Source organism: Phalacrocorax aristotelis, chromosome 14, assembly GCF_949628215.1.
Source record: "Phalacrocorax aristotelis chromosome 14, bGulAri2.1, whole genome shotgun sequence".
Lineage (NCBI taxonomy): Eukaryota > Metazoa > Chordata > Aves > Suliformes > Phalacrocoracidae > Phalacrocorax > Phalacrocorax aristotelis.
Genome location: NC_134289.1, coordinates 12711061 through 12729609, shown reverse-complemented (window position 1 = coordinate 12729609; position 18549 = coordinate 12711061). Strand labels below are relative to the sequence as shown.

The window sequence follows — 18549 nt, the reverse complement described above, 5'->3', positions numbered from 1 at the left end:
CAGGCAGGTTTACTTAACAGTTGTCAGACTAAACTACAGCATGCTTTCAAAAGGCTGAAATCCTTTTAAAAACGAATACTGAAATATTTATCATTAGCACTTTATTCAGTTGTTACTTGTAGAGGAGACATTTATAAAACAAGCAAATTCAGTGATATTTCTTTTACTGTTTTGATTCTGACCATTTTTGTAACACCCTTTTGGTTTGAAAGGTTTGGCCCTCTAGGGATCGAAGCAGTGTTCTAGATCATTCTGAGGTTTTACATAGCTGAAATACAGCATTTTCTCCAGGGTACTAAACTCAAGGATTTGATTTCTGCTTATTACACGAGTTTCAAATGACACTTTTAACTTGCAGTAGTAGTTCTTTCTTGATCATCACCCACCTTTCAAGTCAATTACTGTGCAAGAAATGCAGGTCTCAGAACTTTTCACTTTCCTACTGTTTGCTACCTCTCCTTTTAACATACAGTCACAGAAGTGGCATAGGAATTCACCTTTCTGCAGTTGCCCACTGTTACAAGGCACACTATGGACATTGCAGCAGTGAAGACCTCTGCAGAAAACTAGTCTAGACATGTGCAATTATCTTTAAATATTAATAGGAAGCTGGCAGTTATGTTGGAGAACAAGTACACAGTAACATTTGTTTTCCCTACTTGAAGGCTAAAGATTTCAATCACTGAGTGGAACAGGAAGCAGAACAAGTTCATTGCTGTTGCTGGTTTAGCCCTTTTGACTTGTTCTTGTACATGCCTGGGAGAAGAGGTGTTCACACCTCTGCAAAATAGGAAGTGTTTTGCAGCTCCAGTTGTGCTAAAGCAACTGAGAATCCATCTGGGCATTTAACTGGGCAGCTCTCACATCTAGATAATAAAACCCCTCCCCACATAAAGAGCTATAAGCCCTGTTTTTATCAGACAGTAGAAATTCAATATCACGTACCTGGGTTTATCTGATATACTTTGCATATTTTAGTGGAATTGCTGACCTGATAAAATATCAAAAATCATAGTGTAAAAAGATAACTAATGTTCAGTCATTTCAGATTTTATGTTTTTGTCCTATGTATGTCTTCAACATTTCAGATATGTTTTTGTTTAGTACTATTGATTGTGGGTTTTTTCATCCAATCTCCCTATGTTAAGCTCCACCAGGCAAATTAGTGACTGAGCACAGTTACTTGATTACACAAAGATAAGCCTGTGACCAAAGTATTCCCAAAAGTGCTAATACAACCACGTTATGAAGTTCTTTTGTACTGTCTGCTCTAGCTTCAGCCCGTTTCAGTCATAGTGACAATCCAGGCTTATACTGAATAGGACCTGCTTTTGGGGATGAGAAGGAACGGATCGAGTCTCACTTCAGTATTACTGAATATTACAGTGTATTCAGTAACACTGCAGCCTAGAGCTCTTGTAGAAAACTTGTCCTGGCTGATTGGTCTTCCTTAAAGCCACAATAATTTTCTTTGATGTAGAAACAGTTTTTGCTTTTCCTCCTCCTCCCTCCTCCCCCCCCCCCACCCCCGCCAATGTGGAAGAGGCTAAACAAATTGTGATTACTTGACAAGATACGTGATAAAGACCAGTGCCCTGCTACCTGCTTCAGGGACAGCAGCAAAACCAAGCCTCCCAGTATGTGTTTCTAGCCAGGTCTTTGCAAATGATACTGCTGAGATCCGTATGCCTACATTTGTCACTATTTTCTCCCCTATGAGAACATCTGAGGTAGAACCTGATGCTGTTGCCAAGAGTGTCAGGTAACATTAGAAATAAAAATCTCAGAGCAGACCACCCAGCACAAAATTAAACACCAAATTCACCTGTCTGGACATTAGTCAAGGGTCTAATTTCCTTGATGTGCTTCCATAAATGCTCAGACACACAAGCCTATAAGCAAGTGTCAGGCTGGGGCACGTTTATGCTTGCTTTACAAGTATTTTGCAGCAAGGTTTTTACTAAGTAAGACCAGCACCGAATAGTTCACCAGTGGGGAATTTTTTCTGTTGCAGGCACCGATGTTCTCACCTGCCTGAAGTCAGCCAGCTCCAGAAATCATTTAGGAGTCACAGGATTTACACAGAATCAGTTCTTTCCAAAAGCATGTAAATATGAGCGTAAGCCTGAAATGCTGTGCTGGGGAGATGAAAGAATTGCAGCTCTTCTGTTGGAGCTGAAGATGAGAAATGCAAACAGTCTTTGCCCACACTTCTTGTTTGCCTCCTACTCAGTGAGTGTTTTGCTCGCAGGGGCTTTTTGATTGACATTAAGTGATGTAGTTATTAATCAGAAGATCTTGATAGAAACAAGAGAAAAACAACTCAATTGGCTGATATGAAACAGAACTTGCAGACTTTGATCCATTCTGCCTTTTGATGGCTGCACTTACAGGCTCCCAAAGGATTTTTTTAAACTTGTTTTTCTGTTCCCAGACATTAGTCAGCATTAAGTACTAGATTTGTGACTTTTCCAAGTAGAGAAAAAATTACATGATAGTCAATTATTCTGAAGTTTGGAGTAGGACAAATTATATAAATAGGTGCCAATTCAGATACCAGATCATCTTTCTGCCCCATGCAAAAAGATCTTCAGAGGAACCATAACTGAGAGCAAGTAACAGACTGGGAGGCCACCACCTCCCACAAGCATCTCGCTGAGGGACCTTCTCGTGTTACAATGACCCCTATAAGCTGTCTAAAAGCTTTACACTACTTCTGTAGACTGCAAATCAGCTTTTTTTTTTGCATAACACTATTGCTACCTTTAGCATTTGGCCTCATCATACATTGAGGAAGTATAGCTTCCCCCCCTCCAAGTTGTGATGGGGGGGTAAATACATCTGGTTCTCATTAGGCTTTCCCTACTGTAAGTTCTCTAAAATCAAAAGATATTAGTGAGTGACTTGGAGAAAAAAATTGCAAGATTATCAGAGGAAAAAAACCTGACTTTTTAACATAGGTTCATTACAGCTAGAATCAGAGATTACATTCAACACAGCGATGCCTGCAGCAGGCAAGACAAGAACTCTTCAGTAGTTTCAGCTGGTGAGGAAAGATTGGGGTGGATTCCTTGCAGGGCAGAAGCCACAAGGCAGGTGTCTCAGCTGTACCCTGCCCATCCGCTTCACTGGAAGAGAGCGGCCCATGCCAAAGAGTAAATCACCCTGTCTGCCCATATGTGTTTTTGCTTTTTCCTGTTAATCAGAAGGCTTCATATCAAATGGCCTAACAGTATATTTTGGCTTTTCTGTATCGCAGCAGGCTGTAGGCTGGCAGACAAGTACACCAGCTAAATATGCTAGTCTTGTTTCCTGCTTATATGGTCCTCTGCAGCAGTCATATGCCATGATCTTAAAGATATTGCAATTTATAAATGGATCTGTGCTAAGATAAGGGGAGCAGTGAAGCAATCCACAATCTAAGACATCCATTTTTACCAGGCCTATGTTAGATTGCATTAAACGTATGCATTTAATGACACATGCCAGCATCTTTCCAGAAATATGTACCAAGGTTAGTTTTGTTTTCTGTGGAGGGTATAAGGATAGAATTGCAATTTTTTCTAAGAAAGGATTCTGTCCACTGTGCTAAGATGACCCTTTCTTTAACATCCAAAAAGGTCTTCCATCAACTCTCGTTCAGAGAAAAGACTTTAATTTTGTGTATCTTTAGACAAATCTGAAATGAAACACTGGAAATGGAAGTTAGAACCAGAAATCACACTTCCCTAACAGGCCTCTTTTCTGCCCTCCCCAAACACCTTCATTATTGTTTACTTCTGTAAAGAAGCATTCCTTTATTGCCTTCAGCTCCAAACCTTGCCAAAGCCTTTACTCTTCTACCCAGCTGTTAAATTTAGGGGATAGATCATCCATCACTGCAAAATACTTTGTGGTTTAGAGACCAGATTTGATATGCTCACACATTCACTGATAAGCTTTTTAGTTGAGATAAACTTGCAAAGCTCCTGTAACAGCATGCATTTATTCTGAAAGAGATACTACTGCTTTTGTATTTCTAGAACTATGTTTTGGTTGACTGCAGTTTTGATTCATTCTTACCCTCCCATAATCAAACCTTAGAGGTTTAGAAAGTTGGCAGGGATACTGGCTGTTTGGAAAGATTATTTAACCACACACATCCTGTGTGCATCAAACACTGTCAGTATGAGAAACACCTCGTTAACTGAGCAGCAGTCCCAGACCTTCATCACATCACAGCTGTGCTGCATGAAACACAGGTAAGCAACATTTAGAAGGGTCACTGAGTCACAGCCTTCAGCCTGGGTACCTGCTGATTGCACAGCACCACGGTTTAGCAGACTCGCTTCTCAGCGCACCTATTTCTATTTGGTGTGGATTCTGCTGTCATGAATGTACCCTATTTACGATGTATCTTACAGAACATTATGTAATACAATAATCCTGATGTATGACATGACCCTTTTGTCATATAGGCCTAGTTATGAAGTCGCTGATGTATTCAGTCCCCGAGAGACCAAAGCAAGCTGCTTACACAGCCCTGGGCTGTGCAGCACTTGCTCACATACAAGCTAAGAGTCCAAAGCCTTAAAACACAAGAACATGAGTGCAGGAAAAGCACAGGATAAGTAGGTGAAGGACAAATTAATAGTTTGGGGACATTATATAAGGCTTACTCTCAGTTATTAGCCCTCAGCAACTTTTCTAGCTAAAGCCTCTGTAGTCAAACAGCTCCAAGAGGTGAACATGGCCCTTGGCAGAAGAACTGCTGCTCTTCACAGCCTTGACTCCTTGAAGCTCTCTCCACACTATCACAGACCTTCCCATTTCTTACCAGCTGCTTCTGCAATGTCACCCTCACCATTGTTTTCTGACTGCAAAGCATTTCAGCTCCTCAGAAGGGCCAAGGCAGACACCCAGCAATGCCTCCCCACGAGAGCTTCCCCCGACAGACACAAGTAGGGCTGTTTTGCCCAACCTTTGTTTTGCTCCTGATGGTGCAACAGCCAGGACAACCATCCCTTGTCCAAGCAGAGTGACATGTCATCTTCTTCACCAAGGGATGAAGCAGAGGGGTGCCTTCCCCATGGTGCCTCTACTGTCTGCGTGCTCAAGCACTCCTCACCTTCCTCACCTCAAACCAGAGGGTTTACTTTCTCAGCAGGGGAAAAGAACAGAGCCTGCCTTCATCCTCAGCATCCAGGGTGCCTTAGGGCCTCTACTTACACAACACAGTATAAAGTTCAGCTAAAGTTTGTTTCATGGAAGTTAACTGGTGTGACCTTCCCTGGCAGCCAGGACTTAAGGAAAGGGGCAATGCTCTGCTCCCATCCTCACCAGATCAGGCTGCTGGGGGAGAGGTGGGTGCTCTCACCGGCTTTTTCTTTCCCTTAGCCAAGTGCTGGTGAGGGACCAATAGAGCAGAAAATGGGGACAGGGGATTTCCCAAGCAAACTATGGCTGAATAACTGCTTGCAACAAACTGAAAGAGGGGAATGAGGAAGAGAACGAAATAACAAACAACAAGAATTGAAATTAAAGCTGGGAAAGGAAGCAAAAGTACCAGTCCAACAGAAGAAGACAAGAGACCACAAAGCATGTCAGAAATTAAGATATTTAAAGGAATTAATTGATAGACAAAGAAAATTGAATTAGAGGACAAGAGGCCCACATCTGATATTCCCAGAGCAGCAATGAAGTAGCACAAGACAGCTCCCTGAGGACAAACATCCCTTATCCCACTGCCTCTCCTGGTGTGAGCAGCCTCACGCTTACCTTCATCCACCAACAGCAGAGAAAGAAGAAAAAATCAAAAGTGCCACAGGAAAAGTCAGAATACTGCATAGCCTAACAAGCTCCAGGGCACAGCCCCCAACAGTCAGAGCTGCAGGTTGGTCTGAGCAGAGGAAAAACAAGCAAAACCAAGTAGCTATTTTATAGCTTAGGTGACACTGGACACAGAGCACAGCCAGCTGCAGGGAACAAACCTGGTGGGCAGCATTCCAGCACCAGCGACCATCCTGCTGCAGGTATGTGGCTTATCCGTCAGGGAGGCAGCAGCCATGAGCACACTCCGGGCTCTGAGCCAGGGCAGCTTCACCCACATCCTCCATACTTTTCCCCAGTTTGCAAGACTTGACATTAATCTATTGTTAAAACTTGACACAACCTTGCGAGAGCTGAGGTTTCTGGAAAGGTCTCAGCACTGCTGCAAGGCAGACGTTGACCCTGGACAGGCATGACTGAGCCTGGAGAGAGAACACGTTTCTCACTATTAAGGTCTGTCTTACTCTCAAAATAAAAGAACTAAAGGCTGAACCAGTACCTCAATAGCGAGAGAAGGTAAATGGACAAGAAAGGTTGGCACCAGAAAGCCAAGGTGTGACTAAGTAGCACAGTCCAGTTCATTTAGCAGCTAAGAACAACTCTATCTAGAGTCTACCTAGCAGTTTGCTAGCCTTCATTAAGGAATATCATTACCTAAATCCTCCAGGATTTGTTACTAGACATCTGCTGCTTCTCCTCACAGCCCACAAACAAAAAAAAAAAATAGCTATTTTAACACTGTTAAGCCAGGTACAAGTTTGCCAGCAGCTCTCTAGCTTCCCAGTAGTATTCTTCTAGTATTTTTCTACTCTTTCCAAATAAGCATATTCTGTCAACCCTGTTTCAGTCTTCTCCTTCTCATAAGAGTCAGGATTTAGAGACAGAAGCCCATTATACCTCTCCCTCTGAAAAAGCAATGGACAAACCTGATCTCTGGTGAAATCTAGGCCAAATTCCCAGGCTGAAGGCAGCACCACAGCCCCGCAGGAAACCTTCTTACTGCTAGGGCACAGGAGTAAGAGACTGAGGGGGAGGAAAGCCTGCTTGCTCCTGGCCACCACTTTTTAGACGTTCACCCCCAATTGGCATCGTTATGGCTTTCAGGTGTGAGGCTCCTGTGCTGAAGGAATTGCATTAAGTCCTTGATTAACCAGGACACACCTGTTAACAGGCCTGGCTCCTTGTCTCAAAACCAACAGGATTTGACTCCTTCCTGCCTGCTCTACACATACTATTGTGCAAAACTAAAGACTTGAGACTTACTAGCTCTGCTTCTACTTTGCACATACACCCCACTGCCTGGCCATTCATATGCCTTTGATTAAACCATTTCAAATAGAAATCAGTTTTCAACAGCTTTAACAGTTTCATTAAAATACATCTGTAGTCATTCTCAAAGCACATAATGCTTTACTGAGTGTCCATTGAAACCCTCTGGCAAGCAAGAAGTTTTTAAAGCCTACTTTATAAGGGGGGAAAAAAGAGGTAAAACACACATTCTGACAGCAGATAACTTACATCTCCCTGTTCTTTCCATCGTATCCTTTTATTCTCAGCTTTACCTTTGGCACATCAGTGTAATAATCATTTTGTGTAACGATCCTTGGAGGGAGAGGCCCTTTTAAAATATCAAAGTTTTAAAAAGAAGATGACAAAGGCTTGCCAAGAGTCAGGAAAGGCATTTCAGGATGGACATGGTGTCTTACACTAGCATCAGCAACGGCAACTGAGCCAAAAGGGAAAGGCAGGAGGATGCTCCACAGAGGCTCTCGAGGGAACAGAGCGAGGGAGCAGGAGCGCTCCTGGGCCCTGCAGCCAGGGAAAACACATATGTTCTTCAGGATGAGAAAATAATAGGCAAAAGAAGCTGATAGCGCTCTGCTGAGTAAAACAATCACATTATACAGTTGTGATGCCTATTTGCAAGAAAGTAATGCAGTGTATTTTTTGCTTTATCGCTTCAGACTCTTGACATGGAGGAAAGCACGGTGGAAACAATCCTGGCCCCATGGGAAATACTGCTGGTCATTTTTGCTGCAGTGCTGATAATGAGTTTTCTCATGTTCCTGCCCCCCGCTGCGGTGGTGATCTGGCGAATGAAGCGCGTGCCGCAGATCTCGCTGCATGGCTCCGTGTGAGCCGGCCCCGGTACACGCTGTAACGCCACCGAGCCCTTGCAAGGACGGGTCAGAATGACACCATCAGGATCACTGATACTGCCTAGGCTCCATCCAAAAGCCGTGGGATTCCAAGTCTATTGCTGCTACGTTCCTGTGAAAAGAGAACATGTATAATTTTGTTTTCATGTACTACAGCTCTCAGCACTTTGCCTTCCGTTTTTTGGCTTCGTTGTAATTACTGCTGCTGTTGGCTTAGTTCCTGGGCTGTCGACTTCTCTTGCATTATAATGGACTGAAGAGAAGACTGAAAGGGAAGCGAGGATAATACAGCATTCTATTCCCTTAACTAATACCAAGAAGGCCTGCCTTTCTACAGTTACACTGTAAATATTACCAAAGCCTTTAGCTGAGACGACTGACAGTTATGCAGGTGGACGTATCAAAAGCACATAGCATGTGCTGGGGAGGCAGTGGTTTAGTCTGGTTGTGCTGTGGAACCTAAAACAACCCAACAGAGAATGGTGCAATAAATCAGTATCTTGTGCTTCTTTTGTCTCATCTGAAAACTTACTGGCTGAAAATTATTTTCATTTCTTTCCTTCTATATGAATTTTCCTCTCTTTGCCAACTCCGAGTGCCCTCCCCATCCTGGGGTTAGAGCAGGAGAGATGGTCCGATGCTCAGACACGCCTGGCTAGACACTAACTCAAAGTGAATGAAAACACACAGCAACTATTTGCCTGGGTTGTGGTTTTTTTTTTTGGTCTGGTAGTATTTTTTTACACATTACACAACTTTACTCTGGGAAATAATGCAAGTTTAGTTTTTAACTGTGTCATATAGGCTTATTGGTTCAACTTCTCTTTCTCATATTTAAGTTATAACTTGGATGGTGGGAATAGAACAAAACTACTTCTCTGAAAGTTTATGAAAAAAACCCCAACAACCCAATTTCCAGCTTAATATCAAATTCACGCCACAAAATTAAAGCTTTCCAGCCTAATTCTTCCACATGATGGCATGCTTATTAGCAGGATCTCTGATGCACGGATTTAGCAGTTTCTGTTAGTTTACAAGAGGAAACAGTTTGATTTCCTCATGAAATCCAACACTGGGTTTCTTTTCTTATGTTGGTTGGTTTGTAAAGTCGCTAGAATAGCTTAATATAACGCAGAGAAAAATGTTTTTTAGCACCAGAAGGGAAATGATACTGGAAAGTTCTCAGTGATTTAGATATTTTATTTGAGCATTAACTGATAATGAATTGCCTGGAAATGAAAGACTCAAATACATTATATTTTTATTTGATGAGAGATTATTTTTTTTCCAGAAATAAAAAAAAAACCAAATAACCCACCAGTGGTTGAAAAACCATTGCTTTCTTTAAGACTACATCACTTTTGTCTCCATCACAATGACTTAAGTTACTGCCTCATTGTTTATAAGCAGCCAAGGCAGCCAACTCACCCCTTTGTTGGTTTAATTGTCTGCTACACTCACAGTCATATGACTGTCTGGTTCTAGGCCCAAAAAGCAAATGATGGGTTTCTTGGCTTGTAATGACTGGATTCTGAGTCTGAAAGACAGTGTGTAATTTTATATATTCGAATCACTTAACTGATTGATGAGGTAAAGGTCAATTAGACATCACGTACCACGTGGCTATGCTATCTGCGTCTGAGACATTCACAGGAATAGGGAAAAGGTAAAGAAGAGAAAGGAAACACAAACAGAAGAGCTGGCTGTCTTCAGATCTACGGCTGCAGTGTTTGCTCAACAGAAGAAAATTAAAAACAAAACCCCAAGCATGGATTCCACTAAAAACCAAGCAAGCAGTGGCTAAGCTTTTTGTTTAGATTTCATGATAATTCACGTTCACATCTGTTCTGTAGCTACAGCTCCACAAATAAACTGGACCTCCAATGCTATGTTGTCTTTGATCTTCACTTACACCAAGTGCCAGGTGGACAATGGTCTGGGCTTTCTGCTCCTTACACTTCTTTCTTACACTGTGGCTTTGGTTTTTCAGCGTACACGCCCATACACAGGGTGGGGGTGTAAGAGAGAGACCTCACAGAGGGAAGGGGGTTAGAGCACAGACAAGTTTTTATACTTCATGAGAAGAATCAATGGCAGGAGAATCATGTTGATATTCGTTCGTGTTTAAAGCTGTCGCAAATTCAGATGACCAGCTAAATTTTTGCTAAGTCTGGTAACAGCCAAACCTGCCGCAGTGTGGAAATAGAATGAAGAGGGAAAAAAATGGGGAGGATGACTAGCCAGAAGCTGTGGAAGCGCTGAGCTAGGACCAGCAGCTACCCTGGCACTACGGTGCTGGGACCAGAACATCTCAGCCGGTCAGCCCTGCCCTGTGTCCAGAGAGAGGTCCAAAGTCCTGTAGCTCTGCCCAGGTATGGGCCGTTCCAACTCTATTACCCATCAGACCTCGTTGCTTTTGTACTTTCCCTCCAAAGCGAAGCCATCGCTTGTGGCAACCAGAGCCTCTGGCTAAGGGAGCCCTCGCAGGGCACGTGCCGCATACGCCCGGGGTGGCGAGGAAGTGGGAGCGCAGAAGAGCACTTGCAGCCCCAGAGCCCACTGCCCGGGCACAGCTGTTCTTGGGGCAAACCAAGGATCAATAGGCCTTTCTTTCCAGAACCACCGTGCTTTTGCCCCACAGGGACTGAACAGAGGAGGCTGAAGCTGAGCCAGGGCATGCTAACCAGAGCGCTTCTCATGAAAGCCCCTCAACATCTGTCTGCTACCTTTTCTTTTTGGCAGAGAAAACGATGTAAATATCTGCTAGTTTAGGGCAATGCCAGTTCTCACGTTTTGTACTGGACCACGATGTTACATTTTTCCTGCCGTTTTGCCTGACTACAGCATGATACTTTTTGACTCCTAGAAGTGCACTGAAGTATTCCTAAAGGTTATGTCTTTCTGTGGGAAGTGCTCTAGATGACAAGTACAGGAGAAACCTCTGAGCTGTCCCACCAGCAAACTGCAGTGCTTCAAGTTTGTGGCTCATGCAAAACACAGCACCTTGAACAGCTGTATGTATAGCCTGATTTAACCCCCAATCAAGCAGGCGCATGAATAAAGAATTATACCCCTGCAGCCAGGAACTGTTGTGACTTGCATGGCTTTAATAGTCAGCAGAGCAACAATGATTAACTGGCAACTGTAAAAGCAACTAAAATATGGCCCTTTCTCAGTAAAAATGACCACTGACAGAAGATGATTTATTGTGTTTAAGTAATGACTGCATCTATTAAACAACGCTAAGTCTTATTTAATTCCAGCTAGACAAATTTAAGCCATAAAAGTGATCTTCTTTGTTTGAAACACCTCTGCCGTGAGCTATGTGATTAGGTTCAGCCTATATAACTCTACCCAAGAGCTGACGTCAAATTATGACTATGATCTTTAGTCCTTCAACTAATTATAAGTAGTATGTTTACATGTCTCAGCAATGATTTCACTGCTCTGCTTCTCATGTCAAATTGCAGATGGCTGGTTGGTCTGTGGCAGAAGCATTTTGGCGCTAGTACCCACAGATGATACAATCAGCCTCCTTGTCACGGTTGGAGCCATCGATGCCTTGCTTCTCAAGCTCTTCAACGAAGGTGTTTAGCTGCTCTGTCTGAGTTTTAGTGAAGGCTAATGTGCGCAGACAGGTGCTGTTCATGGGGAAATAGGCAGATTTAGCTCCGCTAATGGCGCTGTCAGAGGCTGGAAAGAACAAAGGTAACAACAACAACAAAAGGTGAATTAGCTTAGATTTGTCCTGATCTTTAAACAAGCCTCAATATTCCCATTTTCCAGACTAAAGATTTCAATGGTTGCTTTTGGTAAGCCTCGGGAAACAACTGCTCCAGCAACAAGGCACGCTCAACAGTAAATTCTTGTCCATTAACCACAGGAGAGCTAGGCTGGCACATTTGTGTATGTATACGCACATTTAGTTTTAAATTAAGGCAATAACAACGGAGTCAGCCAGCCTGCTTCAGGTCACAGGTTGCTCACTGGATGCAATGGGAGCAGTCTTAAAATGTTAATGTGGCACTGGCTTTGCCCTTGGGCTGCCACATGAAAAAGGCAGCACTGCTGGCTGGGGTCCGGCTGCTGGGGGTTGTATGTACAGAACAGTGAATGGTGACGGTATTGGCCATTTTTGCTGAGGTTCTTCAAGTAGTATTGCGAGATAAGCAGCAGTTTTATGTCCTACTGCTGCCTGTCCAGCGGGTCACACAGCCCTTGTGTAATGGAGGGTTTCTGTTAACATGATACCTATTTACTGCTTTAAAAAGGGAAAAAGTGCATCACCCACAAACACTACATACCTGTCGCATTTGCTAATGCAAGCTGAAATAGCAATGCTCACCAGCCCAGGCCTTCATGGTAGCTGTAAAGCTAATATGATGGCTGGGTCAGCAGCTTGCCTGCTCGCACAATGTCACGCATACCGATATAAAAGAACCTTTTCTTTCCTCCTGGTTTTTAAACAAACCAGACGAAGCCTTCCACCCCTGTGACCAGATGTATTTGAGAAATACTCACGGTTACAAACAGCCAGTTCCTTTCTCCCAGTAAGCTGCGTTGTCCAGGAAAACCCAGTAGCATTGCCACATACTTCATATAGCCTGCTTTTTCTGAGGAACTGAAAGTCATAACCCTTGGGAAACAAGGACGGGGAAGAAAAACAAACAAAACAAACAGTGTCTTAGGCTACATCATGGTAACTGTAAGATGAAGAAACATTCAGCCAGTGAAGGTCAATACAAACACTAAACCCTCTCCCTGCCCTGAAGGAGAAAAAAAAGTGTAACAAGGAAAACTGTGCATTTGACAATGAAAACTTGTAAATTCATGAATAGATCCAGCCATAGAGCAGCAGTAACCCATGAATATTACCTGGTTGCACATGGGTTTGCAGTACTGAGTATTGTCAATGATGACACACACCAGCCCGCCGTTTCTAGGGGCTACTGGGAGTGGGCACGGAGGTAGCTGCTTGCAAACTTTTGAGTGGATTGAAACAAAAAAAAAAAAAAAAAAAAGAGAGAGTGGGAAAACAGCTTGTCAGTGTGAACGTGACTATAAAAGTGTCCCCCTTCCCAAGCAAACCATAGGCATGCTTATTGACCTGGGTATGGGTCAAAAGTCCCAAAGATTTTACTTTGTCAAAATAAGCATTTTTTTTTTTCTTTGTTTAAAATGTCTTTTTTCTGTTTTTGGCAACACCCAATTTTTCCATCACTCGTCACTGTGACAGCAAAGTCCCCATCAGATCCAGTTACACTTTTAAAGTGGCTCAAAGTGGCATTTGCATTCACAGCACCAATATTCAGTACTAGTGCGGCCAAAAATATCCAAATATTTCTTGGAAAAAAATGTGACTGACGTGCCCGTTCCCAGACACCAGAGAGACTCTTGCTGGAGGCCAGAGCAGGCCCTGCCGCCTCAGCGACTGCGCGGCTGCTCAGCGTCGGCGCCTGGGCTGCGGGGACGGTGGGGCCCTGCGCGTTGGTGCCGCTCTGCCCCCCAGGAGCCTGCCAGCACAGCGGTTAAGCACCCGCGCTTTCTGGCCTGGTGCTGAGCCGGCTGTTGTCGTATTTCCCCTCATCCCCCAACCAAGAAATGCAGCCGCTTAGCTCACGCTGACTGTAGGGAAAATATTTTTCTTAGTGCTTTGCCACTGCCACGCTGTCCAGCGCCCAGCAGAGCGGCGCAGCCGGTCAGGAGGCGCCTCACATTGCTGCTGAGCGGGGCGCAGGGAATCCAGTACTTCTTGCAGTGTCCAGACAAGGAAATTGATTGAAGCTTTTTCACCCTTGGTGACCATGTCACGAAAGCATTCTGAATGTTTCTGTGGAGTTAAAGGAGAAAAAGGCTAAGCTGAGGAGGAAAGGCCTTGGAATGAATGTATGAAAGTAGTAAAATATTTTTCCTTTTTTTTTTTAATGCAGAACAAGAACCATCTTGAAAAATTATATCGTTTTAAGCAACACTAATTTCCCCACAATGGCATTAGAAGAAATCTGGAAACTTTTTTGAAAACAGGCTAAATAGGGTTTTTCCATTGCATTGAATTCAAGAGGGAGGACTGGCATGGGTTGGTGGTTTGGGGTTTTTTTTTTTTTGCCCATATATGAAAAAGTGCCTTTGTGAACAACTGTATGCATCTTCTTTCTATACAAAACATTGGTTTGTTATTCTTATCTTCTCAATGCTGCCCTCTCACAGACTTTGCGTGTGAGTTTCTATGTAAAAATATATATTTGTGAATGGTTGTAAACAGAGATGTCCCTGGGTGTTTTTATCTATCTATATCTCTGTACCCCTATAAACAGCTTTCAGTCCATACGTGTGTGCCTATGCACATATGTGGTTAGTGCACAGCTGTGGTGAACTCCACAGCCAGCTCACAAGTGTGCGCCATCATTATAACAGACACTGATTACTTTGAACTTACACAGGTGCAAGAAAACCAGCGAGTGCACTTTTCAGCAGCAGCTGCTGAAGCAGGAGCCAGCTGCGGCCAACTCTGCTTCTCGGGCTGAAGCTTTCAGAAACATTGTTGAACGTGCTGGGGATCAGTCATACAAAGAAAATAATAGCATTCAAATCTCGGGGGGGGGGGGAAGCCTCTTCGGCAAGCGCCGCCCTCAGCCCTCCCCACCCTGTGTGAGGAGAACGGCACTCCAGGCAGCCGCTCGCGCTGTGCGCTCATCCGCGGCCCCGGTGCCACCCATCAGTGCCGCGGGGCTGGCTTACAGATGGATGTCTCAACCATGTGTGAAAAATGTCTTTACAGGCCCTGCCCTGGTGTTTTTGGTTTTTTTTTTTTCCATTTCTACCATCTTCAAGGGTGTCTGTCACGCCCTAACCCATAGAACACAGGGGCACTAATTTGTAAAACAGGCTCTCAGTTGGCTGGTTTTACTTGTATTTAAAATATTTAGCGCTTTATATTTGGCAGTGGGATTGAAAACAACGTTATGCATGTGAGGCAAAACCCATAACTGTTTATGTTCAAGCTACTTCATATATCTGGAACAAAGCAAAACTAGAAAATACAACAAGGACTTTTTTGGCTAGCGTTAGCAGGGCCAAAGACATTGCAGGTCAAAAGACACTGGTCTGTTTTTGCTCTTCCACCTCGCTCCCCTCCCCACCATGCCCTTTTGTTCCGAGGCAGGCACTGCCCGAGCGATACGCCAGCTGTGCTTGCCCAGCTGCACAGGCCCACGCGTGGGGCCCTGCTCCCAGCACCACCGACCGAAGGCGTGTGCGAAGCGCGGCCTGGCATGGCCGATGCAGCCAACGTCTTACCCCAAGACGCTCAGTCAGATCTTCTACGGTTCCAGTTGTGCATTCACTTGGGTGGGCAGAAGCGCTGATTTCAGTAAAACCTAAAAGGCGAACGGACGCAGGTATGTAGGTCGTTAATAATCCCTCACATGAACAAACCCCAAATACCACTTAACAGTACTTGTTTTTGGGAATCGTGCCACTATGCTGCAGTCCTAGCACTACCTTGTATACCCGAGGCAATCAGAGCTTAAATGTGAATACCCTGTGCCAATATTGATTTATCCTAAACAGTTAGCAATCTGATTGCCTGTTCCTGCCACCCAGGGCTGCGTTCCCAAGTGGGATGCTTCATATCTCTAAGACAGCCACTATTTAAATAATTGTTAGTCATATTGAAGAATGGCAACAACTTACCTGCAAGAAACACTGCTAAACTTATAAAAACCAGTGTTTTCCAGAGTGGGCAGGAGCTGGACAGCATTTTTTTCCCTGCAGGAGACCAGGGGCTAGTTACTTGGTGCCTGTGAATCCTAAGAGCTGAGGCACTGGAGTAAGGCACAGAGCTGATGGCTGTGGGTCACCGGTTGTTTACAGGGCGCCCCGCTCCAAGGCAGTGCTGTGATAAGGCGTTAGCATCAGATGGGGGAACGCACATATTGCCCAACTTGCTGGGAAGCCAGTGGGGAGTTTGCCAGTGTGGTTTAGGGAGGGCAAGGAGAGGTCGCGCATTACCTTACTGAGGCGGTCTGCCTTCCCTGCTGCTGCCAACCCCACCGGGAAATTTTCAGATTAATTGGTTTACTGTAAACATGTTTAGTGTATGAGCACTCTGTCATGTTCTTGCTCTTGCTCTCTCCCCCCCCAACACCCTTCCTTTTGTCTGGGTCTGCCTGTCTGTCTTGCTCACACACACACATTCATACAGAAGATGTAAGTGTGCCTTACTTACAGGGCTCAACCCTGTATCTCACGCCCCAAGAGGACGCTCAGAACATCAGGTGATGGCAAGACTGAGTTGGACGAAGGGATGTGCTCTATATCCTGTAGCATCCAGAGTTTAGCTGCTCGGTAAGGAGGGCAAGGTACAGTTTCCAAATTCCAGTTTCTGGGTTATTAACTACAGAGTAAATAAAGCAACAGCAGCAGCAAAAAGGGTCGTGTGTGTCTGAAAATAAGTCCTGAGAACATGAACGCACTTTCTGTGTGTATATTATATCACCGACTGCATCCCTGCCTGCTGTGTGTATATTATAGCAGCAATAGCATGGGTCTTCTATCTGTAGTTCTGTTTTGATTTGGTTTTTTATTTTAATGTATGTTTAATTTTTCATTTAATGTATGTTTAATTTTTAATTTAATGTTTTATTTTAATGGGGCCAGGAGTTCCATTTATGGGAAAAACTTAATAGCTAGCAACACTGCCACAAAAGGGCAATCATTTCATCCCTATACATTTACTAGTAGATTAACCCAATTATCCAGGTAATGCTCACGTGCTAGGGATGTGACTGACCGACCCCAGCTGTAAAACGCAGGTTTCAGAGGCACAGCCTTGCACCCGGCAGCCTGTCACACACACCCCACTGCCAAGCCTCCGCGCTGACCTCGCCTGCCCACCAAGCCAGCTGGAGAGACACGCTCTGTAATGGGGTTACTGCCACCACCAGAGCAGAACTGGGCATTTTGTCCGCTGATGTTTGTTTTTGTTGAGACAGGGACATTCTGCTTTCATGGTATAGTTATTTATACAGAACAGTTGCAACACATTTATCGGTACAGAATTTTTCAGGTTTATTTTTATTTATTTTCCATCCACTTGCTTCTGTTGGTTGTGACATTATGACCAGGACATCCCGGAGCAGCGAAGCCAATGGTGGGGCCTCCATCACATTCACAAAGCTGTGCCTTCTTATGCCATCTCAGGGATGTCTTAATAAAGAGGTAAGGGTAGGACCGTAATGCTTCCACAAAAGAGTTCTGTGGCCGCATGAATGGGAACTTCCTGATCATTAGTAAAACACCTTTGCATACCTTACTGCTAGGCAAAAGTTCATTAGCAAAACAAGTCTTTAGCAATGAAGGCCAAGGTTTATGTTTCTAGGCAGATCAACAGGACCTGGCTCCAAACAGTTTACATTCTTGAGGCTGACACACACAATGATCGTCCTCCTTGCAAGATGAGCAATATGCAGCTGGGGAAATAGTCACTGGGACATTTTTGCCAATATGGTCTTTAAAATGCAGCTGCATTTTAAGCTAGCTTCCTGCCAAAATGTATCCAGGTGTCCAGCAAGGACCATTGATTAACCTTCTAAGGCCTCAGGAGATCAGGAGCTACACATAAACCTACTATTTGTTTGTCTCAGCTTACATAGCACAGCAGCATAGTTAATAAAGTGGCTAAACTGCTGCCTTGAACAGATAAAGGCTGTGTTTGTGACATACTGGAAGGGAATGAATGGCAGCTTTTCTTTAATGATCATCCAGGTCAGACACTCTCTTTCCACCTCAACATCTGTTCCGGAGACACTGTACGAAGGCATTTAGTTCGGAGCGAAACAGGGGGTGGCAGCATTTCTCCAGTGTAGAAGAGCTAACAGGCTGCTGCTGAAACCATAAAGCTAGGATTAAGTGACTCTTGGGGGGACCAGGCATAGGTAAACCTTGTATTGCAGGATGAAGCGCTTCCTTGTTGCCTACTGACAAACAAAACCACAGAGGGTAATTGGCATCTCACGTCCTCGCAATTTAAACAAACCTGGGCTTAGTCCACAGTCCTTTGCGAAAAGTAGTTTGTCACTTTATATGCCAATACAGTGAGCACAGGAACGTCCTCGTCCTCCGTCCCGACCACAGCCCACCCACCACGCGCACCAGCTACCCTGAGCGGTCGGACGCGGAGGCTGTCGCTGTCCCCCCAGGAGCAGCCGGGTACGGGTACCCAGACTTAGGAGTCGAGTGCTGGCACAGAGAGGGACAGGCTTTCCGCGCAGATGGCTCCCACAGCTGCGGGGGACACAGCCATCTAGTGGCTAGTTCTTCGGTAAGAGATTGCTGGACAGGGTAGTGGTCCACATTTTAACCTCATGCTATATATATTTCTTGATGTTTTGCAGTTATTTCTATGCACTTATATTCCAAAATTACACCAAGCCGTGCAATAAACTTAACATCTGGGAGCAAAAAATACTGTATAGCACAAACCTAAGAGTTAAAAATAAAAATCTAATAGGTTTTCACCAAGTTTCTATTCTATTCTATTCTATTAATCACAAGGACTAAGCATGTCAACCACACACGGTCA

The 18549-nt window shown here is 44.3% G+C and overlaps 1 protein-coding gene across 1 annotated transcript; it reads right to left on the bottom strand.

Moving 5' to 3' along the window:
* Positions 1–11054: 11054 nt before the first annotated feature.
* LOC142064477 (uncharacterized) lies at positions 11055–15821 on the bottom strand. The gene is made up of 6 exons (XM_075109519.1): positions 15660–15821; positions 15264–15343; positions 13683–13797; positions 12843–12949; positions 12489–12603; positions 11055–11660 (listed from the first exon to the last, which is right to left on the bottom strand). The coding sequence occupies exons 1-6, from the start codon at positions 15724–15726 to the stop codon at positions 11473–11475; spliced, it is 672 nt and encodes a 223-aa protein (XP_074965620.1). The 5' UTR covers positions 15727–15821; the 3' UTR covers positions 11055–11472.
* Between the last annotated feature and the right edge of the window lie 2728 nt (positions 15822–18549).